General features: G+C 30.5%; 4 protein-coding genes across 5 annotated transcripts; all 4 read left to right on the top strand.

Annotated features, from left to right (window-relative positions):
• The first annotated feature begins 837 nt into the window (after nt 1–837).
• Nucleotides 838–2,390, top strand: LOC108335130 (flavonol synthase/flavanone 3-hydroxylase). The gene is made up of 3 exons (XM_017571069.2): nt 838–1,396; nt 1,485–1,812; nt 1,928–2,390. The coding sequence occupies exons 1-3, from the start codon at nt 945–947 to the stop codon at nt 2,186–2,188; spliced, it is 1,041 nt and encodes a 346-aa protein (XP_017426558.1). The 5' UTR covers nt 838–944; the 3' UTR covers nt 2,189–2,390.
• Nucleotides 2,391–7,471: 5,081 nt separating this feature from the next.
• Nucleotides 7,472–10,874, top strand: LOC108335361 (jasmonate-induced oxygenase 2). Of its 2 annotated transcripts, XM_052869004.1 has the most exons (4): nt 7,472–8,107; nt 9,495–9,822; nt 10,375–10,419; nt 10,511–10,649. In XM_052869004.1, exons 1-3 carry the CDS (start codon nt 7,644–7,646, stop codon nt 10,405–10,407), a joined length of 825 nt encoding a protein of 274 aa, XP_052724964.1. In that variant the 5' UTR covers nt 7,472–7,643; the 3' UTR covers nt 10,408–10,419; nt 10,511–10,649. The 2 variants fall into 2 exon arrangements, with proteins under 2 accessions (XP_052724964.1, XP_017426859.1); XM_017571370.2 differs by lacking the exon at nt 10,375–10,419 and having other exon boundaries at nt 7,477–8,107; nt 10,511–10,874.
• A 2,754-nt stretch (nt 10,875–13,628) lies between these two features.
• On the top strand, nt 13,629–19,092 carry LOC108335101 (probable N-acetyl-gamma-glutamyl-phosphate reductase, chloroplastic). Its single transcript, XM_017571040.2, has 13 exons — nt 13,629–13,855; nt 14,077–14,208; nt 14,697–14,804; nt 15,056–15,142; nt 15,249–15,299; nt 15,403–15,474; nt 15,824–15,943; nt 16,679–16,739; nt 16,851–16,931; nt 17,955–18,034; nt 18,112–18,201; nt 18,547–18,675; nt 18,790–19,092. Exons 1-13 carry the CDS (start codon nt 13,793–13,795, stop codon nt 18,895–18,897), a joined length of 1,182 nt encoding a protein of 393 aa, XP_017426529.1. The 5' UTR covers nt 13,629–13,792; the 3' UTR covers nt 18,898–19,092.
• Nucleotides 19,093–22,070: 2,978 nt separating this feature from the next.
• LOC108335215 (uncharacterized) lies at nt 22,071–25,831 on the top strand. Its single transcript, XM_017571180.2, has 4 exons — nt 22,071–22,360; nt 23,169–23,597; nt 24,188–24,427; nt 25,613–25,831. The coding sequence occupies exons 1-3, from the start codon at nt 22,250–22,252 to the stop codon at nt 24,380–24,382; spliced, it is 735 nt and encodes a 244-aa protein (XP_017426669.1). The 5' UTR covers nt 22,071–22,249; the 3' UTR covers nt 24,383–24,427; nt 25,613–25,831.
• The last annotated feature ends 1,162 nt before the right edge of the window (nt 25,832–26,993 follow it).

Genomic DNA, 26,993 nt, shown 5'->3' with positions numbered 1-26,993 from the left:
ACGTTGTAGAAGTAACGGTCCTATAATGTTAAATGTACAGACTATAAGATAAGATCATGTAATTGGGTATGTCAGTTTTTTTTTTTGTTTTAACCTACTCTTATAAAATCTTTTAAATTCCAATGTTAATAGAGAAAAGAAAGAAAAAGGTCATATGTTTTATTGATTGAGTGACAATAAAAATAATATTTTATTGTGGATGCCTGAGTTACTTAAATAAATATATATTTTTTATTTTAAAGAATCATGTGAGCTAAATCAAAATATTATTTTTATTAATAGAAAACCAATGTAATTACTTTTATAAAAAATATTCATGAACATGAAAAAAAATTCCTAAACATATAATATAATATAAAAAAAGAGTAAAAATAACAAATTTATAAGTTATATGTCATAAAAAAAATTACACAAAATGTAGATAAAGTAGATAAAATAAAGGTATATATATATATACATACATACATATATATATATATATATATATATATATATATATATATATATATATATATATCATTGTTCATATTCTTATTAAAGATAAATATATGTTTAAAATGTTAAAAAATATTATTATGACTAAGTATAATAGAAAAAATGTTATTATAATTCTAAAAATATGAAGGAAACTGTTTTTTTTAAATAAACAAACATGATAAAAAGAAAAAAATAACAGAGAGTAATCTACAAATTGTTTAATGAATTATTTTATTGCATTGACTGTTCCACCAGATCATATAATTTTGTCCACACCCTGTAATTGAATGCTACAAAACATATGTCCACATTCATTGTATTTGTAGATTAAACCAAAAAGCAAAGCAAAATCAAATTTGTGTTTTTTTCTTACAAACGGACTAACTCCATGGTTAGTCACAAGGTCTATATATATATTGGATGTGTTTGATGAGAAAAGGAGCATCAAGAAGAGAAAAAGTAGAGTCATGGGAAACATTGATCTTGATCCAGCTTTCATACAATCCACAGAACACCGTCCCGTACCGAAGGTGGTGGAAGTGAGTGAGATTCCAGTGATTGATCTCTCAGGAATCAGAGATGAATCGTTGATCATCTCAGAGATTGGGAAGGCCTGTGAGGAGTGGGGGTTCTTTCAAATTGTTAATCATGGTGTTCGCACTGAATTATACAAAGAGGTTGAGATTGAGGCCAAAAAGTTCTTTGGGTTGGAATCAGAGGAGAAAAGAAAAGTGAAAAGAGACGAGGTTAATGCAATGGGATACCATGATGGAGAACACACCAAGAACGTTAGAGACTGGAAAGAGGTCTTCGATTACCTTGTTGAAGACAATGCACAGGTTCCATCCTCTTATGAACCAGATGACAAAGATCTCAGAACACTCACCAACCAGTGGCCCCAGCACTCCCCCCAGTTCAGGTAATGTTAATTCATGTTCTTTTATGTGTTAATCTTGTAAATGATCATGAAAAGAAGAAAATGTTAACTACGATATGTGTTTGATCAGGAAAACAATGGAAGAGTATGCTAGAGAAGTGGAAAAGCTATCATACAAGTTGTTGGGGTGGATCTTATCAAGCTTGGGTTTGGTTGCTGACAAATTCCATGGCTGCTTCAAAAAGCAACTCAGCATGGTGAGACTGAATTACTATCCTCCATGCCCTTTTCCTGATCTGGCACTTGGTGTTGGTCACCACAAGGATTCCAGTGCTTTGACTGTGCTTGCACAAGATGAGGTTGGAGGGTTGCAAGTCAAGAGAAAATCAGATGGAGAATGGATTCCAGTTAGACCCTGCCCAAATGCATACATCATCAATGTTGGAGACATAGTTCAGGTATGTTAATTATTGTTACATGGTTTGGCTTTGATTATCAATTGAAGATGAAATGTTTTGGTGAATTTGTTCAATCAGATGCTTTTTGACCAATGGTTTGAGGTGGATTTTGAAGGTTTGGAGCAATGACAGGTATGAGAGTGTGGAACACAGGGTGGTGGTGAACACGACCAGAGAAAGATTCTCAGTTCCGTTCTTCTTTTTCCCAGCTCACCATGTGAATGTGAGTCCTGCTGAGGAGCTTGTTAGTGAGGAAAATCCAGCAAAGTTCAAAGAATACAACTATGGCAAGTTCTTTGCTAACAGAAACCGCAGTGATTTCAAGAAGCGTGATGTCGAGAATATCCAAATTCAGCACTTCAGGATCATGAATTAGCCTTTTCGAATGGCCTTCTCAACATGTGTTTAAGTTCTTGTATTTTCATCTTTCCAAATAAAAGCATGTGCATGCAAGAAGTGGATGTGAATTATGTCACAGTGTTCTAGTACTGTGTTCCAACTTCTAAACTGTAATGAGACTATGTAATTTGCATTTGCATGTCCATGAATTTCATGGAAATTTTACTATTTCCAACCAATTCTTGTTTTCTCAGTTTTTCTTTTTCCAATCTATTAAATTCAAGAGGAGCAGAGGAGCATACTTAAATTGGACAAAAACACTTATTTTTGACACAAATATTCATTAAATTTTAAAATTATAAACTGTGATGATCTAGAAATTCAATAATAGATCCATATAGTGTCGAATTAATGTTAAAAATTAAAACTGTTTGTCAAAATATTATTATTGTAAATTTAAATATTCTTTAAAAAAATTACCTGATCAATCTACAAAACTGTGCTGGTATAATATCCAAGAAGAACTATTTTACAAGTGTTCAAAAAGTTTAATTAATTTTGGAATGTACTTTTAAATTAACAATGGTAATAAATTAACAAGATGAAGAAGGAGTTCTTATCCTTCTCATATTTTAGTCTATTAGAAAATATATTTAATAATTGTCATGAACTTTTGTTTCCCTCAGTCTATATAAGATAGATAAGACTGAAACTCAGATAGACATAAAACTACCAATATTAAGAGCATCTTTCAATAAGATTTTGTGAATAAGCAATTTCTTTTTTGTTTTCTTAACCCGCTTTAATATTTTAAGTGGATTCCACGATATCATATGAGATTTAATCAATCAATTCATAATTTATTAAAATATTATATCTTATAACCAACCTACAATTTTATATCTTTATGTCATAATGTTATGCACTAGGTGTTAAACTCGTCAAGAGATTACTTTTAACAATGTCCAATTAGTCAAGTTTGTTAAAAAAAAAGTATGAAACATTATTAAAAAAAATTATAACTAGATATTCATATTAATTCGGATAATTAAGTCAAAATATTATTATACATAAAGTGTTTCATTGTTTGGTGTAATATGTTTGTTTTTATGTATAATGTTTAAACATTCATATACATCTATATCATTAATTATTTTTACTCTAACTTACCATTTTTGTTTGTGAATGTGTTTGAATATTTTTCTTGTTTCCTCTCCTTGTTAGGATCATCTTGTGAGTGTGAATAGAGGGAAAGAGGAAAATGGAGTCTCTTTAGAATATGTGTTGGACGAAGCTGTATTCTATTTTTGCAAAGAATTATATTTTTGATATAAATATAATTTTATCAACTTATAAACTCATTATTATTCAAGTAAATGAAATTGAATTTGGCACATATCTCTACAACATGGAGTTTTTACATCCTAATAAGATATCTATGCATGTCAAGCACATGAATGTAGACATTTTTTTTGTGGGAAAATGCACCATATGATACCGGGAAATGAATGACACGTATTTGTAATATTATACTCCTTCCAATATCACATGCATAAGTGGACCTAACTAATAAATGTATGATAAAAAGTGTATATGGTTGAAAGGGCAATTGTTGTATTCAAAGAAATAAAGCATGCATGGCAACAAAGGAAAGAGTTAAATTATGTTTTGTATTGTTGTAATACTTCTTCAATGAGTGTACATGCATAAATGGACTCACCTATAATGTGTATCTCAAATAAAGAGCCATGCTCTGTCTAAAAGGGTAACATGTGATCTTTATATTTGAATTCAGTCTACTTAAATTTAGATTTAAATTCACTAAACATACAATACTTTTATTTATTTTTTCAATTCCACACTAGTAGAAAAATACCTTTCTATAACGTATAAAAATTATCCGTCATACTAGATTGATCGGTGGCAAGATGGTAATAAAAATAGGACATATTATAACGTAGTTTTGTAAATCAGTTATAATATGAAACGCTGTGGCAAACTTGTAAATAAATGTAAGACATATTGTTTTTCTTCTAGCTAAAGGTCATTTCACTATTATTTATAAGTCATTTATCAGTTATCATATAATTTGAGCTGAGAATAATTCAAACTTCGAAAGATAGTATTTGATGTTAATTTTATGAGAGAAAAAAAATATTACTAAGGAGTAATTATTGTTTATACAGATATGTGTGTTTTTTAAGGACTTATTGATCTTTTCAGACTCATGGAAGGTGAGATAAAATTATTTGGATCGAGGTAGATAAGAAAGCTTGAAATTTTAATTTTTTTTAAGAATATAGTCTACCAATATCTTAAAATTTCACCTTAGACCAATCTGTTTAAATGGGAGCCAAATAAAGTGTGCTCAAAATTTTTTAGACAAAGTATTATATATAATTTTATAATTTAAGAATAATATTATACTTTTATTTAATTTTTTTATAATTTAAATCATTAATTTAACAGTTAAAAACTATTTTACATTTCTAAAAATTTAAAATTTAAAGTATATTTAAAAAATATTTTTAATATGTATAATATATTTGTACATGCGCTCTCTCTCTCTATTATGCATTAAGGATGTACTTTTACACTATGATTAAATACGTAAAAAATTAAAATGAAAGTAGGTATTAAATAGGTAAAAGAACAATTTGAAATACTTTGAAAAATATGAAAAAATGCAATAAAAAACATAAATAGTTTTGATGAATAAAATAATCAATTATATTTATGCTCTGTTTGTTTATATTTCATATTGTTTATGTGAAATTTGGAGAAACAAATTTCTTATCTTTGTTAAGAAGATGAGTAGATTAGTAAATAATTTCGAATATAGGATAATTACTATTTCTTTATCTTGGTAAGTGGAGAAAATATATGAATACGTTTATAAATACTCTTTTCTTTATTGTTACATTTGTTGATTAATCATCATTTTGTTTTTTTTTCAATGATATTATTCTCGATTTTTGTTTGTAATTTTTTTTTAAACTTTGATTTACCTCTAATTAAAATCTTTCTAGCTACTTATTTCTCTTTTTTCAATACTCAATGTTGAACTACAACTAGAACCGGAAGATTTCACTAAACCTTCTCGACAAATATCTTCACTTAAGATCAAGTCACAAATGTTATTAAATTTCAACTTGTTATTACTTGTAAAATTACTAAATACAATGATACTTGCACCTAAACTTTCCAAAAGAAAAGATATGATTAAGACACTTTACTACATGTTTTCCCCCACATGCTTTCATACTCTTTGTTATCTTCAGAGTTCGACCAAAATAGGAATTTACTGACTTTCCGTCCTTCACTGTAGTGTTTCAAAAACCTTGTGTAAGGATTGTAGTTGTGCTCTTTTCACATATATTTTTTAGTACTGGAATTTTTGCTTCATGGAATCCCATAAATTTTTGGACATCTCATCATTTAAAATAGTATCTAGAATTTTTCTATAAATTGCTTGATAGAGATAATTTTTTATCTTTAAATCTTCGAGCTTCTACTCCTCAAATAGCTTGAGTTATGCCTGGGTTGCTTTTGCACTATCTGAAATGACTATAGTTCCATGTTTTATTAGATGTTGATTTTGCACTATCTATAATGACTATAGTTTCATGCTCTACTAGATGTCAATAGTCCTTTGAACGAAGGAAACTCTCCATCAATTTTGCCTAATGCACATAATGTCCATCAAATTTTAGGATCGTAGATTATATGTATTTGATGGATTATATTATTATCATCTATTTCTCCTTAAGCACTCACTCTCAAAGGTATTTCACTTAATCTCACTTGATTTCAGGATCCTCACAAATTCCTCTCACTCTTACTCTTACTGTTGATTTTTTTTTGGTTCCAGCCCTATAAATGAGCTTTAAAACCAAATTGTGAACAAAAATAAGGTAAAATAATTTTATGAATTTTGTACCCGCTTGTATTAATAAAAAACTAAAACAATGTTACATTTTATAACCAATTACAAAGCAGAAATGGTAACTTATCCAACCCCACTACTTTCACGCTGGAACTAGTAGATTGTGCTTAATTAGATCACAAACTAAAATATAGAGAATAAGTCAATACCTAACCTAATTTATTTAAAACAAAAACTGCTTAAAACAAAAACATCTTATATATCTGCTAACAAAAATAAATTTCACATACTACATATGAACTCATACTCAATATATAACAACGTTGGAATATAAAAATATTTTCCGAATTGGGTGTTCCGGAGCTTATTTCCTCTTGAACAACCAATATGGAATGTATATGCCACACCATGCCACGCTCTCCCGGCTTCTTCTCCATATTCCATCTTCTTCCTCCAATTTTCTCACACAGAACGCGCACATCATTATCTCCTTTCAAATTTGATTCCATTACTACCCATTCACTACCACATCAATCTCACACATAATCACTCGTACCATTCATCAGATACAATTTTCACACACATCTCCGATCAAAAGTCCCATAGTAGCGGCGGTGGTGGAGTGCCAGAGATGGTGAGGAAGGAGTTTTAACGGGGTAACAATGTCCGTGTTTTGGAAGGAGGAAAAAGTACTGCTGCTTCCTGTGAACGGAGGTCGGAAGGAAGAATTAAAAAAAGATAATGATAACGAGTAGTTTGGTTATGATAAGTTTTATGGGATGCAGGAAGATAAAAAAAGGGGGTGCAGAAAGTAAAATCCTATGTTAGAGTGGCAAAACCAGCTGCGATTCAGTTCGGCTACACATTTCATCAGATTACAAAAAGTAGGTCAGAGATCAACTTCATCAAAGGACACTTGGTGGACTGATCTATAATTATTATTATTTTTTTTTACTTTCAAAATTTGTTTTTATATATTAACCATATAAATATTTCTACATTTTTAATTAATTAATTAATATTCTTAATTGAATAAATAAAAGTAATTAATGTTAAATTATTCTATTATAATTAATAATTAATGATTTAAGTTACAATATTATTATATATTTATGTCTTTAAATAAATATAATATAAAAAATTAATTTTTTAGATTATTTTTTATTTTAGAATGGAATTAAAATTGATGGGTGGATTAAAAATTTGTACCCGATCCGTTTCATTTTGGACTGGTTGGCAGATTTGTTCATGGACTTTATCATCCCTACAATATGCAGTGGTACTACACATGTAAATTTCGGAATTCAAACACTTTCTGTGATGTATTTATAGATTGAAAAATATAAAAAAATAAAAAATTAATTTTAAATATATTTTTAGATTAGTTCATATTTCATATACACATAGGTCTTGAATCTGGACTAGTTCTTAGGCCTGGTGAAATAATTTATGTCATCTCATTCAACCACCAGATACAAACAAAAAAACATGTCAAACATTGTCGGAATGTGTATTTATAAATAACCCGAACAGATATAGATTCGATATTTCGAACTCCTCTTCCACACCTTTCAATTGCAATAACTGATATTCTCAGCGAAAGGGCATGGGAGAGATAGATGAAGCTTTCATTCAAACAGAAGAGAACAGGTCAAAGGTTTGTATGATTGAAGAGGGAATCCCTGTGATAGACCTCTCCCCTTTGGTGTGTGGATCTTCTTCTGAGCCTTGTTTTGAAGAGGTTGTGAGGCAAATAGGCAGTGCATGCAGAGAGTGGGGATTCTTCCAAGTGATCAACCATGGAAGCTCAGTTGAGAGCAGGCAGAAGATGGAAGAAGAAGCAAGGAAGTTCTTTCAGCAGAGCAAGGAGCAGAAGAATGAAGTGAGAAGAGATGCTGTGCATGTTATGGGCTACTTTGACTCTGAGCTTACCAGAAATGTTAGAGATTGGAAAGAAGTATTTGATTACACTGTAGAAGAACCTACCTTGGTTCCTGCTTCACCTGATCCTCATGATCTCACAATCACTCATTGGTATAACAAGTGGCCCCAATACCCACCACATTTAAGGTATTTTAATCTTCCTAATCACTTATAGTTTATGCAAGGTATCTTTCTAATATATTAATTGATTTTTAATTATATCTATTAAAAATGTTTTTAATATATTTTAAAATATTAAAATTAATTACTATGTTTTGAGAACATAACATAAAGATAATACTGAAAATTTATATTTAAAAAGTTTAAAGGATGAGTTAAAACCTATAGTTCTGTTTAGGTGATCAAAGTTTAAAGCCTCATAATCTTTCATGATCAACTTTAATCTGTGGTGAGAATAGAAAGCAAATTTATTGTTGTATGAAAATCATATATTCGATAGGTTTAATAGGCTTTTTCTTTTTATATATTTTGAGGAATTTATTAAATGCGATCTCTCAATTTTTTTTTTGTCTTAAATTTAGTTTCTGTTTTATTCAAAAGGAGTCAACATAGTATTATGCCTGAATCACTTTACAATTTTGTGTGGTGAATACAAAAAAAGATAATAAAAAATTAGAAAAAATAAATGACATATGATATCTTTCAAACGAAATCTATTAATTTATCAAAAGTGGTTATTTAAATAAAATAAAAATTAAATTAAAGACAAAAATAAAATTGAGAAGTTACATTGAATAAATTTATTAAATATTAGATAAAACCTATCAAAAGCCTATTCTATAATATATGAACAAAACTGTTGAAAGGGAAAAAAAAGTATTATGATGTGAAAGTGTCATAATTTAGATAAATTTTGATTCGATATATAGTTAGATATTATTTGTTATGAATGAAAATTAAAAGAAAAAAAAACAGTGAGAATCGCATTAAAGGGAAAGAGAGTGGATACTAGAGTTTATCAATAATATCAAACACTTACGTTTTCAAAATATACCAAAGTTTATTTTAAGTGAGATATCTAAAACAAATAGGATTAAGCTCATTTATGTCATTTTGGACTTACCTTTCGTATGAAATTACTTTTATTCCTTTTTAAGAAGTAAGAAGTTTTGGAAATTCTGAATATCAATTTGTTAAGACTCCAAATGTAATAAACTAATGCATTATGCATATATAATTTTATACAATGCTACGAAAAAGAAAATACTAAAATTAGAGTATCGACAAGTGTTTATTTAATTATTTATCGTGCATGTTGCTCTCCCTTGCGTACGTATAATTATATTAATTAGAAGATTTAAAATAGACGGTGTATAGTCAAATTTATTTTTTAAAATTTATTGATAAAAAAGAATTATGATTACAAACAAAAAATTCATCAGTAAATAAGTATCACATGAGTAATACTGGTGTGATAAATATAAGTTTTTAGAGAAGATATTTGAAATAACAAAACCCAAACCATTGTATATATTAGAAGTTGTAGTAATATGGTAAGGTTTTTGTTGTCCAGAGAGGCATTGGAAGAGTACGGGAAGCAGATGGAAGAGTTGGCACTGAAGCTAATGGAGCTCATTGCATTGAGCTTAGGTTTGGCACCGAAACGTTTTCATGGTTTCTTCAAAGACCAGACAAGTTGGATAAGGTTGAATTTTTATCCACCTTGTCCTTCACCTCACCTTGTTTTGGGATGTGGTCGTCACAAGGATAGTGGTGCTTTGACAGTGCTTGCTCAAGATGATGTTTGTGGCTTGGAAGTAAAGAGAAAATCTGATGGCCAATGGGTTAGGGTCATACCAGCACCTAATGCTTATATCATCAATGTTGGAGCTGTAATCGAGGTACTCTCCTTTCTAGTTTTAATCCCAATAACACATATTTTAAAATTGAAACTAAATATTTGTAGATAAATTAATAATGCTTGAGTTCATTTTTTTTCTTGAAATTATTTTATAAAATTATTTTTCATTAGATCGAGAATTAGTTTTATTTCGGATGTGTAGAGTTTAGGATCTCTACAAAACATGTCTTCACACGTTATTTTAGGTAATTCTGATTGTCTTAGTCCAAATCTTTCATTATTTGCGTTTCAAACTCTCCGGGAGTACAGGTTAAAGGTACTCTGATACTCAAGTCAGTTACAATAAAGTCTTAAATTCATAATAAATGAATCTACCTACTTTCTTATCTTTGACCTCTATTTATAGGTTTTGAGACAAGCCTCTAGTAAAACCTTAATCACGACTTATGGTCCAAAACTTACTAAGCAACATTTACCTGTAATTTTGATTTGAAATGATATTTAAGGATGATAAGACACGTCCACTCGTCCACTCAGCTTTCTCTCCTTCTCGGCCGCTTAGTTGATGGACTGTTTATCTTTTGACTTGCAGCTTATGGACTGCTTAGTTGATCGGGTCATCTGATGATTTTGTTCTGTCAGTTTTGTCATATAACCGTCTGATCATACGGTACAAGTTTTGACATGTTGATGAAAATTATATATTAATTATAATTATTATTTTGCAGGTTTGGAGCAATGAAACTTATGAGAGTGTTGAGCATAGAGTTATATTGAATAGTGAGAAGGAAAGGCTCTCATATCCATTCTTTCTCACCCCTGCACATTACACCATGGTGCAGCCTTTGGAAGAGCTGCTAAATAACCAAAACCCTCCCAAATATAGGCCCTACAATTGGGGCAAGTTCTTTCTTACAAGGAAACGTAGTAATTTCGTCAATCTTAATGTAGAAAACATTCAAATATACGATTTCAAGATTAATTAGATATTTTTCAATAATGTTGTAATCAGGATCCTAAAGGAACTTTGTCCATCGATTATGACAATGTATTGTTTTTATAAGCAGCATAAATTCAATTTCAGAAGCCAAAGTTCATCTACTCTTTTTTTTTTTCATTTTTCCTTACTGATGAACAAATCAAATTTTAACGAAATTTATCAAAAAATAGTAAGTGGTACATTTAGTCTTCGACTTAAAAGAGTTTTTCATACAAGAAAGAATTCCTTCATGTTAAGAATACAAATTAATAACATTAAACAAATTTTTAAATAACAATTATTTAAAACACAATATAATATAACATATATATATAATTGTGAGTTGATCAAAGTTTTTGTAAAATTCTTTATTGTTAAAATTGAATATGTGTTTCTTATAAATAATGTGACACTCCAACGGCTACGAATAATATTGCCAACAAATAAATATTTTGAATATTTTGATTTATTTTATACAAATCAAATTTTATAACAAATAAATATTCGTAAAAATGACAAGACATTATAATAGAAAATATTTTGAATATTATAATCATAATAAATAACTTGTATTATTATATAAGATTACTCTTAAGTGTTAATAATTTTCTTTAAAAATAATAAAAGAAAAAGAAATTATAGTTGTTTGACATTTATTAATGGGGAACTATAATAGGTCGTGTGTGCAAAATGATGGTTGTTTAGAAAATGTATGGATTATAGGGAATTTGACATTTTCTCAATCATAAGAAGTTGGATTGCTATCTTTGCTTTATATGCATGGTATCAATCTTATGAACGAAGTTGATAGAAGCAAACGTTGTAAAAGTTGGAATGTTGTGAAAAACATGGGTTTGGACTATCTTGGTATTGCTTGAGCTTAGGAAAGGACCAAATAATATGCTATTATTATACTAATTAATTACCTTAAGTTGTTCAAGTTATTGGTAATTGTTTGGTGTATATTTCAAGTGATGATTTGTAATGCGAGAAAGAAAGAGATTAACATGATTTTCTCATTTATTCAAGGGAGATGATGTGAGAAAGAGGAAATAAATGGATTTGAGAGAATTTGAAAGTAAATTGTATATTGTTTTTTTAAAGGGATTAGAGGTTATTTAAAGTAGATTTAAAAATAAAGTTCGTAAAAGTTTTTGTAAGATTTGACTGATGTAATAGATTAAAAAAATATTTTAAAGAATAGAAATTAAAGATTATCAAATTACTTTTAGTGGTAAAAGTAATATAAAATGATATTCATGAATAACACAATTTTTTTTGTTAAAAATAATTTTAAATAATATAATAAAAAAATAATTAAAAGACTAATGCAATATTTTTTTTAGGAAACTGAATTTTTTTTGTTTAAATCATACAGCATTTGACTTGTGTTATGTCTTCTAATCTTATCAACTTGTGTTAATTATTTGTTATTCTTCATCACCAAATCATTATTTGCTTCGGATTAACAAATGACTAATAACATGAGAGGAAAAAATATTTAAAATGTTCAAAGTGTCCGAACATTTATTCAAATAACAATTAATTGAACCTCATGGAATCAGTTACAGTCTCAACGTAATCGGTTATGTAGTCCAACAAAGCCTTATGGAATTGATTCCACCTCGTTCAACTTGTACCATGGAATCGATTACAAGGAGTTCATAGTTCGTCTTCAACCTCAAGGTCTTCTTCATTTTCCTGAGTTCTTAATTCATCTTCAAGATCAAGTTCGTGGGTTCCTAATTCGACTTCAAACTCTGATTCACGAAACAAAAGAGAGAGTTAAAATTGATTCCCTATTCAATTTAATTATCATGACATTTTGGTTTTCTTTTAGGACAAATAGGATTTTTGCACTTATATAGCCTCAAATATGAACTTATCTATGAGGAATGAAAAATCAATCAATCCCTCAAATCATTGCCTCACTTCACTTCTAAATTTATCAATGCGAATACAATAACCACTACAAATCTGTTTATGCAAATACTCTTCAAGAATGTATTAATCTCAAGCGAACATAGTGTAAGTGTTGAACAAGACACTAAGTGATATGATTTGTAGCTCAAAGAATATGTTAAATGTCTAAGAGGAGTGACAAAAGTGGCTTACATATATCCTAAACTTGTGACAATGTATGCCATATGATTATGCTAGTGTGGGATGAATGATCACGCCTCCAAAAACAACTTATTTTATTATTTTTAACTAGTGGTTGTCATTCAAGCATTAGCTAGAAAGCTTAAACAATTAACATTCAATTGATTAGTTGAAGTAAGAAACACTCAATGAGAATAAGATAATTAATATGTATGATTATAGTGAAGGCATGTTGATATATAATGATTTGTAATGTGCATTTTTATCCATGTTATATTAATAGTATGTTGTATAAAGGATATTATCCACGTCTAATTTCGTTCCGATAAATAAATTCATTTAAAAAAAAAACTAAAAAATACATGTTTTCATTTAATGGTAACTAAAAAATAAATAAAAAATGAAATAAATTTTCTTACTTTATTATTTTATATGCCCTTTACATATGGTTATATTATGATGAGAAATAAACTAATAAATACATTCACATTGTAATAGTTGACTATTTAAATAATTTATTAGATTGTGATAAAAAATTTATAAACTCATGAAACATGTTCTTTTAAATGATTTATTGACGTAACAGGTATAAAGAATACTTCATAAAAGCTATTTATTTTAAGTTTATAATTTTATTTATTTTCCGTTCTTTAAATTTTTATAATATTGAAGCAATAAAGTTTTAAAAGAATAATTATTCTTAAATAAACACCAAAATAAAATCCAATTCAATTTGATTAGAATTCTTTTCACTAGATGTTGTCAGTTTTGCGTACTTTAAGCTCTACTACATAGTAAAGTTAAACCCAAGGCTGTATTCGGCCCGACCCGAATGTAAGAAGAAGGAAGAAATTCGCAGTTTCACAAATTGTGAACACCCAATTCTCTGATCCCGCACCCTTGTTAGGTTCTTGGCTGTCTAGAGAAAATGAGCGCAGTCTCTTCCAGTTCCCTTTGTTTTTACACTGGCCATTCTTGGAACAGCCTCAAGGTACCCTTTTTATTTTATTTTTGTTTTTTGTTCTGTAAAATGTTGTCTTTGTTACCGTACAATGTTTAGTTTGTATTTATTAGAATGCGGAGTACAATTTTCTTTTGATTCTGTCACTTTTTCTTTCGTGGGTAAATGTGTTTGATTCTCTGAGTTTATGTTGTTACTGTTGTGGTTAAATGTGTTTGATTCTCAGTGTTAATGTTGTTGGTGCTGTTCAGGAGTTTGGAAGGGGCAGAAAGCAACAAGATAAGAAGCTACTTGTGAAGTGTTCCAGCAAGAATGGGAATCCATCTTCACAAAATGCGGCTCGTGTTGGTGTTCTTGGAGCTAGTGGCTACACTGGTTCTGAGGTGAGCCTGCATGACACAAAGTGGTTCGAAGTGTGTTTGGTTTAGTGTGAGGAGAGGTTGAAACATGGAAAATTAATAAATAAATAAATAAAACAAGTAACAGTGATTTTCAACAGAAGTTATGGCTTAGAGTGAGATGGGTATAATCAAGGATTTAAAAAAATGATTTTTTTTCACAATGTCAAGGTTTCTCGGATCACTGCAACAACAATTGCTACTACATCAGCTGCATTGTGGTGGCAATTTCCCGCAATATCAATGATCTTGACGTAACTGTGATCACAATTTTAAACCTTAGTGATAATTAATTTATTCTGTTTTTTCTGCTTGTGCTTAGTATATGCAACTTAAGTGTAAACTGTGAAGTGACTTTCGTTCCAAATTGCTGCACTACCACTTTACATGTACTCAACAAAGCAAGTTGATGTCAGTGTCAGTTTTGATCTGGTGTTATTCTTTTGTGAGATTGTGAAGATTTTTTTGGTCAGGTTTTGCGACTCTTGGCAAATCATCCACAATTTGGGATTGCACTGATGACTGCCGATAGGAAAGCTGGGCAGCCAATCTCTTCTGTATTCCCACATCTGAGCACTCGGGTATGGCTGGTTTTAGGAATGATGATATCTTTAAAGATATATTTTTTTGTTATTTTTTATGGAAGGTGTTGTGAGCTATCTGTTTTTCTTCTTCTAAGTGAGATTAGCATACCTTTTTTATGATGATCATGGAGGTTGTTGTTATTCATAATCATCATTTTCTTGAACAATCCTCTGGGCGTGATTTGAAATATGCATGTTGATGTATTGTTATGTAAATTACATAATTTGAACTTAACTCATGTTTACAGGACTTGCCAGATTTGATTGCAGTAAAGGATGCGGACTTTTCTGATGTGGATGCTGTATTCTGTTGTTTGCCTCATGGGACTACTCAGGTTCTTTATTATGTCTTTTGACATTGTAATTTCCGTATTGGCCAAAAGAGCACTGGATAAAGTATATTGTTTAAAATTATTCCTTAGATTATCTTCTTGTTAACAGGAAATAATTATAGGCCTGCCCAATCACTTGAAGATTGTTGATCTTTCAGCAGTATGTTTTAAATTACTGTTCTCTCTGGTTTTTTTAGAAAAACAAAGCATTATGAACAAAGCTTTGCTTAATATCAAACTTGTAAACGAGAGGGATTTTGTAGGATTTTCGACTAAAAGATCTTTCTGAATATGAAGAGTGGTATGGTCAGCCACACAGAGCACCAGATTTACAGGTGGAACTCTTGTCCTTTTTTATTACAGAAGGGTCTAAACTATCTAGTTCTACCATCTGTTTTCTAGATCAGTATAGCACATTATCAACTTATACTATAGGCTTCTATGCTGTCTTTCATTTCATTGAACTTGGCTTAGCAAACTGTTGAACCCCTTATAAGTTATAATTTCAAAATGAATATATTTTATGAAGTACAATGCCTTCTATTTATGAATTTGACCTGTCAACATTTATTTCTTTCCAAGTGTTCATGTATATAATATATGAGAAGATTGAGTCTCAGGTTGAAACCTCTTGTTTTGTAATTTTGTTTTAATGCCTGAATTAATCTAGTTATTTCTATCCAGAAAGAAGCTGTATATGGATTGACAGAGGTTTTAAGGCAGGAAATAAAGAATGCACGTCTAGTTGCCAATCCTGGATGTTATCCAACTTCTGTTCAACTTCCCGTTGTCCCACTGATAAAGGTCGATGTTTACTTTACAGTGTACAATGCATATTTTGAATAAGTGAATTTTCCTTTCAAGAAAAGACTGTCTCATTAAAATGCAAATAATAGTATAAATTTGTGCTCTAAGGATTTTCTTTTGAGATGTATCTACTAGTCTTTTCTTTGCCTTGTGGCTTGAAATTTATGGTCTAGGATGTTAAGCTTGATAGGTACCGTTCACTTTAAGAATATTTCTATGGTGCTTAGTTCATGGTCTTTTTAAGCTATTTTTCAGATATGCGGAGGAACTGGATAGCTCTCTTATAATGACTAGATTTTAGGAGCTCCTTTTTTTTTTCTTTTACCCCTTTTATTTTTCCTCCTGGTGAATTTCTTATCCTTCAACCTTTTGTACTTCTATCCCTTTCTCTGAATAAATTTATTGTTTTATCAATTAAAAAAATGTGCATATTGACATTTATTCAATAGCATGAATTATATATAGACCATTAATATATATGAATTCTTCTTTTGGACGTCCACTTGTCGTTTATCAAGTTTTTCTACTTTGACTTGATTGGACTACTCAAGATGTCAAATCAAGAGTAGGCTCAGCTTATTCAGGGGTGGAAGCATTTTATGCTCAGCTTAATGCTTCCTATTTTAAAAACTGAATTTTCTGTATTTATTGATTTTTATCATGCTTGAAGTGTTTCAAAACCCCTTTAACTTTAAGTTTATTCTTTCTTTCTGAGTTTTCTTTGTTTTTCAGGCTGGTCTAGTTGAGATTAAAAATATTATCATTGATGCTAAATCTGGTGTCAGTGGAGCAGGTTAGAATTTTGATTCATCTCTTTTGTATTTTATTGCAATTATTCCACAAAAATATTCTCAGCCTTAACTTCTCATTTATATGCGGTTCTATTACTTGATTCTTGTTGCAGGGCGTAGTGCCAAAGAAAATTTATTGTTCACTGAAGTAACTGAAGGTCTCAATTCTTATGGTGTTACCCGTCATCGCCATGGTAAGTTTAGTTTGCTTGTTATAGTTAGATTTGCGTATTTCTAATCCTACAACTCCAGCCTAACTAATAAAAACCCTATGTTATCTCGTTAAACTTTTGTCTGTGACAATGAAGTATTGAATGATTAGTTTATTGTAAGAGGTATGCAATAGTACAATAACCAGTAAAGGCAGAAGCAATAATACAGTTTACCAATAAAGCTCAAACATGCCTCTTCAATTGTGTGTCCCTGTATCCTGCGTGTATCCGACACTAACACGTGTACGACACTTGTACAGCACAAATTAGTCAATCTGTTAAATTGTCATCTTCAGAAAACATTTTTTCATCTCCGAAACAAGTCTAACACGGCTCCATCACTGCACTAATGAGGGAAGATATGCTAATTTATTTTAGAAGTTCGAAATTTATGGTATAAGTTTCTATTGTAATTATAGCAATAAGTAGTAGTTCATATATAATTAGGATTATCTAGATTGTATATGTATTGTTGAGATTATTTTCATTTATTCTCGTATCTTATATTGTAGAATTTATCTAGAGTGTCTTTTTGGATGATGATGACCAGGGAGTGAAATGTGTTAAATATATTAATTCCTCTTTTCACTTTGGACTTAGATGAATGGATTAGATTTATTTTTGTATTCGACAACAATATGTTCCGATAGCTATATTTGAAAAGCTTTTTTTATAGATGATTTTGAATATATAAATTTAGATTTCCAATTTAAACAATTCACAATGAGCTACCTCCGGTAAGTACACCAGTGTCAAGAAGAGCCGAGAGTGATTTCTGCTAATTAGCATGGTTCTCTCCTCCATTAGGAAAAAGGAGATGTGGGGATTGGCTAGTTGGGGCCTTACGGGGCATCATAACGAAAATTAATCATAACTTGATTGTGGGCTACTAAGTTCTTATCCTATTTTTGTTATATATGTCTACTTAGCTAGGAATTTTATCTAGTAGCAACAAATGGCATCTGAATTTGAATAGATCTAATAATCATATTTTATTGTATGCAGTTCCTGAAATAGAACAAGGACTTGCTGATGCTGCAGGTTCAAAAGTAACCGTTAGTTTTACACCACACCTAATTCCAATGGTAGGTAGCGCCTAGAGTTGTGATATATTTTCTTGCTTTTAAGTAAATTAACAAAATTCTACTTTGCCATTTATCAGAGTCGTGGAATGCAATCAACTATTTATGTGGAAATGGCTCAAGGAGTGAGAACTGAGGACCTGCACCGACAACTGAAGCTCTCATATCAGGTTTAAACTTTTGTCAATGCTTGTCACCTCCTCACTATACATGCCATTACTACTACTTTACAAAATTGTAATGTATGAATTGTATATATGCCAACAAATACGAATAACTCAGGTCTGAAAATGGTACTTAATGGTCATTCTTCATTGTTGTGGAAAATGTTTTCATCATTCAACTCTCTTCATCACAGAAGAGTCTCTTTAACCTTAAAACTTAAAGGCTTTATCCTGCCTTGGTTTGTGGGTCTGTGGAAAGGGCTATCTTGATTCCTAGTTCATAGCTTTTTTAGTCTACTTTGGTTCATGTTTGAATTTCACGTTCAACTTCTCTTTTATTTGGTGATTCAGGAAGAAGAATATGTTGTGGTGTTGGAAAATGGAGCCATTCCTCGAACTCACAGTGTGAAGGGGACTAATTACTGTTTAATCAATGTTTTTCCGGATCGAATTCCTGGAAGAGCAATAATTATATCTGTTGTATGTTATAAGCTTTTTTCCCTCTTATATACACTTTACTTTAGCTAACATTTTATGCATTTAACGGTATTATGATATTATAGTTGGCATGACTATTTTGATGTGTTGTTGCAGATTGATAATTTAGTGAAGGGAGCTTCAGGTCAAGCTTTACAAAACCTTAACTTGATAATGGGATTTCCAGAAAATCTGGGACTTCATTACCTGCCTCTGTTTCCTTAGAGTACTTCTTTTGTCTAGCTAGAGCTCCAACACTAGTTACAGTTTCACCTCATTTTTTTTGTTGTTGTTGCTTTGTAATCTTAAAATAAGCCATTGAGTTTTGAGGTGATTTGGTTTTTCAAGCATGAATTTTGGCCTTTTTGTAATGCCAATGTTTAAGTGGACTATGAAATCTCCATCTCAAGTTTCTTTTGAGATATTTGTTTTATTTTGACTCAGCCTTTCTGGTTTTCTCTAAAATCACAGGTGCAGGACTGTGGACTGGCTGCTACAGTTCCTGTGTTTGGATTATATTCTTGCATTGAATGAAATTGATGTAAAAATAGGGTAAATTATTCTCTTGGTATGTAGTTAAACAGAATTTACCTTTTCAGTCTTTATATGCAAAAGTCATTCTTCAGTTTTTATACATATTATTTTCAATTTTATTTGTTTTAGTTTGAGTAATTAAAACCAAATGTTTAGTATTTGATTTGGTTCAGTGTTCTTAAAAAATCTTAACCAAATGGACTCTGATGGTTGGTAGGGTATTTCCAAGATGTTCACAGAATATATATATATATATATATATATATATATATATATATATATATATATATATATATATATATATATATATATATATATTATTCCTTGACAAAACACCAATTATTAAACACCTAAAAAGTGCTTCTTTTTTTCATTTCAAGAGTTTTTAAAATCATTTTCAAGTTATCATTTCAACTGTAAATTGTCTCAGCTTATTTCTTTGGAAATCGATTTTTCTTTAACATTAATTTTACCGTAGTCTAACTTTTATGCAGTAATGAAAATTATTTCGTTATGAAAATGCAATTAATTTAAGTTTACTGTATAATGTGATTATCTTCTTTATGTTACATTCTGAAAGTAATTTTACCTTGAAAGTAATATAATCTTACAAATGTTGTTTATATAATTGAAAACTAATGGAAAGGAGTATTTAAACATGAGCAATAGTAGCGAAGCAATGAGTACTTATTTAACAATAACTTATCATTACACCAAAATATTTACCAATTAATTATTATAAACAAAATATGACAATAATTTTTTTCTTAAGCATATATGTTTTATACAATTAAGTTAATAATTTGATTTTATTATAAACTCAGTAAAATAATTACTTCAAAACAATATTTGATTTTTTATTTTTATTACTAAATAAGTTTATAAATTTATTATAGTTACAAAATACATTAACAAAATGTTGATATTAATTCTATTTAACAATTTATTCAAATCCTTAAAAATAAATTTTAATTTCTCCAAAGATATAAATATTAACTATTTTAATTAATTCATTTCTTTTCTTCATAATTTTTCTATTTTTGTGTAGGTTAGTCTCCATAAGAAATTATTTATTTTGTAATCTTTTTTCGTTTATAGCATATAAACATGACGCATAATTTTATAGTTTTATTTTTATTAAATTAAATTAGTACAAATAGTAAATTTTATAATTTTTTTTTAAATGAATAAAATTTCTATTTTTCTAAGTATAAATATGTTAAAAATTTCATACGAAATATATATAATTAAAACAACAACAAAAATTAAATTTTAAGTAACTAATTAAATCATGAAAGATGCTCCCAAATTAAGAAAGCACATGCAGCTCAACAATGCAGGGTTTTAGGGGTTGAATGCGTTATAATAGTAAAATTGACGTTTAAAAAAGTTTAATACATTTAGTCCTACTTTTGGGGTTTGATTTCTTGGGGTTCATTCCTTTTGAAAAAGTTCAGTAAAATCTCATATTTCGTTTAAAAATGTTTAATAAAGTTCTTTTCACTGATGCCGTTAAAAATATTATGGTGCATATGCTATCCTGCCCAAACCTAAGTGAGTTGTTTTGTTTGATGATTACATCCAACAATGTGAAGTGAAGTGAATTTGTGAGAATATTTTAAAAAAAATTAAATGACTTAAGCTAGCTGGTAGGTTTAAGTCTGGGTTAAAGAATTATCCTTAGCTAAGACTGATTTCGCCATTTCTGAGTTCAACGTTGTGTTGCAAGTGATGTTGTAATGAGGGTTGATTGTTGATTCCTTGAAAGTAAAATTGGAACAGCATACATAAGGTAAGTGGTCCTAACCTGAATGGAGTTGGGCGCTGGCAGAGTTAATAAGAAACTCTAAGGTGATGGAGAAAGTGAGAGAGGAGATAAATTCAGTGAGAAGAAATTAGAGTAGAGTGATTGTAGAATCAGATATCGTTAACATTCCCTACTTGCGAAACATAGTGAAAGAAACCATAAGGCTTCATTCGACAACGCCGATGATTGGAAGAGAGTCATCGGAGAAGATGAAGGTTTGTGGGTATGAGATTGGAGAAAAGACGTGGTTGCTTGTGAACTTGTGGTCGATGGGAAGGGACCCTAAGGTTTGGAAAGAGCCTCTTGAGTTCAGGCCAGAGAGGTTTATGGGAGAGGAGAAGGAGTTTGATTTAAGAGGACACAACTTTGAACTGATGTCATTTGGGATAGGGAGAAGGGTGTGTGTCGGTGCTTCACTTGCACTTCAGGTTGTGACCCCAACCTTGCTGCTATGGTTCAATGCTTTGATTGGAACAGCGTAATTTTCTTTAATCCAAACTTAAACCTATTTTACGTTATTTAATTTTCTTTTAAATATTTCCACCACTTCACATTACTTTTTACGTAATCATCAAACAAAACAAGTCACTCAACTTTGATCACGGTGATATCTGTACTGTTATATTTTTAACGATGTCAGTAAAAAAGTAAAAAGAACTTTATTAAACATTTTTAAACAAAATATAAGATTTTATTAAATTTTTTCAAAAAATAAGATCAATTTCAACCAAAACCCCCCAAAAGACTCAAACTCCCTGAAGTAGAAACAAAATGATTTATTAAACCTTTAAAAAAAGTGCTGGAATCAAAAGCTTGTAATTTATCTACAGAGGGTGCCGCCGTCGATGTATATCTTTTGGGCATGACGCTATGCTGGTCAAAAAATTTAACAGTTTGATAAAGATAAAATTAAATAATTGAACTTAAAGAACAATACTGTATACAATAAACCAGTTAATAAAGTATAAATTAATAAAAATCAACATTGTTTTACATATTTTTAATCTTTTTCACACTTTTCTAAAAATTATTTTTTCTAAATACAGCATGAATGATGTTATCTCTAGTTTTTAGTTTTCACTAGAACAGACCTAGAAATGTTCCTTGTATGGTTACTCCACTATGCTGCTATTATCGTAGTTGACACCACAGCAAAACCCACTTGTTGAATTGCAATCCCCTTTCAAAAGGGTATTCAGATTTGGTTTCAAATTTTCATCTTTCAACTACGCAAACATGTCTCTCCCCTCTTCCTCTCACCTTCTATCTACTACTGCTTCTTCTCGTTTCCAACCCTTGATCCTCAACAGCACCGTCTCTATCGAACCTTCCTTTCTGGGTTTCAAGGTACTCTTTTCAACATTTTTTCTTACAATATATTCTCGCTTTCTCTTGGGCAATTGTTCGTATTCTGTTGTTATCTGAAACCAAAATGTTAGTCAAGGATAATTTAAGTTAATATAATAGTAATTTGTGCAACGTGACAAATCAAATGCGAAATGTAAGATGTATTATTCATTTATTAAATGATTACAGTTTCTAGGCCAGGGAATTTTGGATTTTGCTACTTATGGATAATGCATTGCTCAATCTGTAAATTGCCTGTTATCATTTGTTTTTCGAGATGTTTAGTAGAATGAGTGCGTGTTTGGGTAAATAGCGTAATTAAGGCATTATTGAAGGAGTGTTTATCGTTGAAGCATGTGTATAAGTTGTTCCTACAATTAAAAATGAAATTAGATTGAAATATTTTATATAAACTGTAAGCTGTTTTCACAAGTTATCTTAGAAATCTTGTTGGAATAAGTTGGAAATATCATAAGCACTTCCAAATGTTTGCACAAGTTCTTATACCTTTAGATAGTTCAAATAAGTTGTAAACAAGATATTCCAAATGGACCCTAAATAAATCGTGTACTATCTCAGTGTAAATGTCTTTTACACTATCATCCAATTACAGACCACCATGTATGGCAAATTCATTGACTATTGTAATACCTGCTTCAAAAGGGATTCAATAGATAACTTTTTATTGTTTGATAGTGTAAAAACATCTCTATTGGTAGTGCTTGCCAGTTAAACACTTTTGAATCTTTGACTAAGGTCTGGTTACTGGCTTCATAAGTTAAAATTTCCCCTATCTGCTGTTGCACAGGGTACACCATGTTTTGTTGAGAAGCACAATTGCTGCTTAAGTGTTAAACCATTTGGTATATCTCAGAAGAGAGTTACCACGATCTCCTGTTCTATGAATATGTCTGCACAACAGTCAGATGATCATGGGAAAATGAAGCTTGAGCAGTTAATAGACAAAGCACGAAAGCTTTGGGACAGTTCTCCTGAGCCAGTGAAGATTTTCCCCTGGAACAAAGCTCTGGACAACTTCATTCAACTTATTCTTGATCTTATTTTGGTTGTTGTCAAATACCTAGCCGTGCCTGTATTCGCAGTTACCTCACTGAGTGAAATGTCCTACTGTGCACACGAAAGGAAGCTATTTCTGGTTCCTATTTCAGTTCTCTTTGGAGTTGCTGTTGCTGGGATTCTTAAAGCCACTGCCCTTGAGTTATCTCCACATCTAAAGGTATGGTCATTGGTTATTCACCATTTTATAATCTAGATATCAGAGAGATTTGTTGGATGTAGTATTAAGCTGTTGTATTAAGCATTCCTAACAGTTGTGATGCTTGAGCTCTATAGGCTCTTTTTTTCTTCCATTCACTCCGTAAAACATTTTCAATTGCCTCATTATCTCTCTCTTTTGAATTTCTAACAACAGGGCATGATCGTTTTGGATTAGTTAATCTTACTGCACTTGATGACTTTTCTTTGGGGATTTATTACAGTGTATGTACAAAATGGTGACTGCCTTAGATGTTTACTATTTTGAAAATTCCAGCATACCAATCCAGCTTGCAAAAATAATTCAGGATGAATTCGTTGATATATTTCAAAACTAGATGCCTTGTTTTCCAGACGTTTGCCATGATTTCTAGGAGCCAATCTGTTACGGACTTTTCTGTTATTTATATTGAGATGATTTTTATTGGTCATAATAGAGCAAGATATGAGAAACTTAGTCTGGTGGTCCTCCCTTCCTATTAACTGTATTGCAGTCTATGTCTTGTTTGATTTCACCCTTTTACCATAGCTTATTACTGGTCTTGTTTTCAGGATGCAGAAGTTCCATGGCATTTAATTGCTATTGCAATTTTGTTCACATTAATCAAATTGCCAGGGCCATATTACCCTTACTGGGGACGTATAATCATTCCTCATTTTGCAAATGGGGTTCTTTTGAGGACTCTATGGTTTGCAATATTGTGGTATAGAAGACCAAAAGCAGTGAAAATGCCGGGTTCTAGTTAGTTATCCTCGAGTTATGGTACTAGCTCGCAGAGTTACTCAGTTTTTGTAAGTATTATTAAATCCTACAACTTACTAAATCCTATACATATGTGAAATGTGATTCTTGGGAATTCGAATGAGGGTGTAATGTGTTTCTTTGCTTTATGAGTAAATGCTATATTATGGGAATTTAACCATGTGGAAATGCTCGGGTCAAATTCAAGTTTAGTTTTTTCAAGCTACAGCTCCATTTTAATAACTATTTTAAGTTTTGCTCTTTTTTTTGTTGGTTAAATCAATTTTTAAGTTCCTATAGTTTCACTGATTTTTTAAATTGGTTATTATAATTTAAAATTATGTAATTGACCCCCATACCACCAAATATTTTCAAATAAGTCTTCACCTCACCAACAGTTATTATCTTGTTCTAAACTACAATGATATATTTGAAAGCATTTAGATAATTCAATTTGTATTTGTCAAATATAGTTTTTGAGTTTTCAAATGTGTCCCTATAGTTCAGCAAAAGTTAGCAGCTTTTACTGAGGACTACTTTGAAAAAAATTGAAAATATAGGATCCTAAATATGACTTAGTTCAAATTTAATGTAACTATTGGGATTATTATTGAGTGAGTTGATCTTTTTCTTCCCTTTACAACTTTTAAATGTTAACCAATGTTATGAGAGTTGACATAACTTTATAAGCATTTTGGTACCACTTTGACATCAAAATAATAGTCCAAAAGATTCGCCGAAAAACAAGAGTAATTCAAAGGCTTCTGTGTACCAGTACATGTCAGCCAATGGATGAATTATTTAAGGACCAATCTTGTGCTGCTAATGTTTCCAAAAATCTTTTATTGAGCAATATATAAAATTTTATTTATGTAATTATATAAATAGTCCCCAATCAGATTGTAATTTGCAGTTGTTTCATTTCGCTTGCTTTACTAACCATTCAACATTTGTAACATTATCTTTCAAGAGTAAAACTGATTTCCCAGAACATGTTACTGTTAGTAGATTGTTTAGTGAATCAGACCCCGTGAGAATGTTTTGTGAGATAATAGTCCTTGTAACAATTAACCAATATATTCAAGTTTGCTAATGAGTCCTGCAATTCAAAATGGAAGTACTTTGATAGTTTAACATCTTGTACAGGCTGACTTCAGTTGTTAATTCAACAGTATTTTGTATCAAAATGCTCTTATTGATGAATCGATCATTGACTTTTGCTTACTCTTATACAGGATACCAGATTTTTGCTAGTGAAGTTGCCAGTGGTGTTAAGCAATGCATTTAGATTTTTACTAAATTTAGATTTCACTTTGTTGAGAAATAATGTAAGTGCTGTAGTTAGTGACTATAGTTTGTCTTGGGATGACAGATATGCATATTAATAGTTGTAGCTGATACATATCAAGAAATAGATGGCAATGGTGACTTCACTTTTGGTAAAAGAAAAGAAATTCTTAAACCTTTGCAAGAGAAATATCAAGAGGATTGGTTGAGTGAATAAATTGTTTTACATTTTTTTTCCTTAAAAATATTCATTTCTTAGGATGACATGGTGACTGTCACAGATTTTTTCTAATTCTTTGGTTAGAGACTGATATAGCTTATGCTACTGAAAATACAGTTGACTTATACAAATTTTGTCATACAGTGAAAATCAAATACATATTTTTCTATTATAAGGATCTTTGTTACGTTATGTGAGCACAACGTGTTAAAGCAATGTGAATTTTGTCTACAATGTTATTTTTTTTAAATGATAAGAATACGTTCTTAAACATATTTTTATTGGTTGAAATTTATAAGAAATTGATGAAATTTGAAGGTTTCACATATTTTTTAACGGTCTTTTCCTGATTTTGTAATTTTCAATAAATTTTAATCAATAAAAAAGAAGTATTTAAGCAATGTATTATGTATTATACAATGTGGTTTAGCACTTCTCATATTTTATTTTTGGTTAGTAATGATAATCTGTAACATCCAAAAATAATACAGTATAAAAACTATATAAAGGAATAATCACATATTAATAATATTTCAGATCAGTCTTACAAAAGATGAGACGTACGCTTATGGCCGAACGGCCTTACAAGATAACGAAGAAATTAAAACTGTACAAATATGCAATCTAGACCGAACAGTTTACAGAAGACGTACCGAACGGTCATACAAAAGAAGAAAACAACAGATGACCGAACGGTTATCACACAAAGAAACTAACTACTGACCGAACGGCTCTACTGTTCGGTCTTAACTTCTACCTCGACCAAACTTTCTTCTTCCAGCGCCTCTTCCAGCAAAGCTACTCCTTCTTCTCACATCCACACGGATGATCATTGCAACAGAAGGACAACCACCGAACGTACAAAACGGACAAGACAGGAAATAGGGTAAGCTTATGTAATTTAATTCAATTATCAACATATATCTCACTCAATCAATTTAAACAAGATAACTCATTAACTCTTTCATGCAAAGCCTAATATTAGACTCTGATTGTCCGGAATGTATGAATTCTGTGTAGCTACGACGTTCGTGCACCCGGGTGATGTAGTAACTGGGATACCCTCAACAGCTGTCACCCGAGGTTAGTCCGTTCCGTCCAAATTAACC

This window comes from Vigna angularis, chromosome 10 (genome assembly GCF_016808095.1).
Source record: "Vigna angularis cultivar LongXiaoDou No.4 chromosome 10, ASM1680809v1, whole genome shotgun sequence".
NCBI lineage: Eukaryota > Viridiplantae > Streptophyta > Magnoliopsida > Fabales > Fabaceae > Vigna > Vigna angularis.
The sequence above is the reverse complement of the archived record's forward strand: the minus strand, read 5'-3'. Positions and strand labels throughout refer to the sequence as shown.

Excerpts from the sequence above, each read along its gene's own strand:
- LOC108335130 (XM_017571069.2), top strand. The coding sequence starts at position 945 with ATGGGAAACATTGATCTTGATCCAGCTTTCATACAATCCACAGAACAC. Across the intron at positions 1,397-1,484 it reads CAGCACTCCCCCCAGTTCAG|GAAAACAATGGAAGAGTATG; the intron begins GTAATGTTAATT and ends GTGTTTGATCAG. Across the intron at positions 1,813-1,927 it reads ATGTTGGAGACATAGTTCAG|GTTTGGAGCAATGACAGGTA; the intron begins GTATGTTAATTA and ends TGGATTTTGAAG.
- LOC108335361 (XM_017571370.2), top strand. The coding sequence starts at position 7,644 with ATGGGAGAGATAGATGAAGCTTTCATTCAAACAGAAGAGAACAGGTCA. Across the intron at positions 8,108-9,494 it reads CAATACCCACCACATTTAAG|AGAGGCATTGGAAGAGTACG; the intron begins GTATTTTAATCT and ends TTTGTTGTCCAG. Across the intron at positions 9,823-10,510 it reads ATGTTGGAGCTGTAATCGAG|GTTTGGAGCAATGAAACTTA; the intron begins GTACTCTCCTTT and ends ATTATTTTGCAG.
- LOC108335101 (XM_017571040.2), top strand. The coding sequence starts at position 13,793 with ATGAGCGCAGTCTCTTCCAGTTCCCTTTGTTTTTACACTGGCCATTCT. Across the intron at positions 14,209-14,696 it reads GTGGCTACACTGGTTCTGAG|GTTTTGCGACTCTTGGCAAA; the intron begins GTGAGCCTGCAT and ends TTTTTTGGTCAG. Across the intron at positions 15,944-16,678 it reads CCGTTGTCCCACTGATAAAG|GCTGGTCTAGTTGAGATTAA; the intron begins GTCGATGTTTAC and ends TTTGTTTTTCAG.
- LOC108335215 (XM_017571180.2), top strand. The coding sequence starts at position 22,250 with ATGTCTCTCCCCTCTTCCTCTCACCTTCTATCTACTACTGCTTCTTCT. Across the intron at positions 22,361-23,168 it reads CTTCCTTTCTGGGTTTCAAG|GGTACACCATGTTTTGTTGA; the intron begins GTACTCTTTTCA and ends GCTGTTGCACAG. Across the intron at positions 23,598-24,187 it reads AGTTATCTCCACATCTAAAG|GATGCAGAAGTTCCATGGCA; the intron begins GTATGGTCATTG and ends TCTTGTTTTCAG.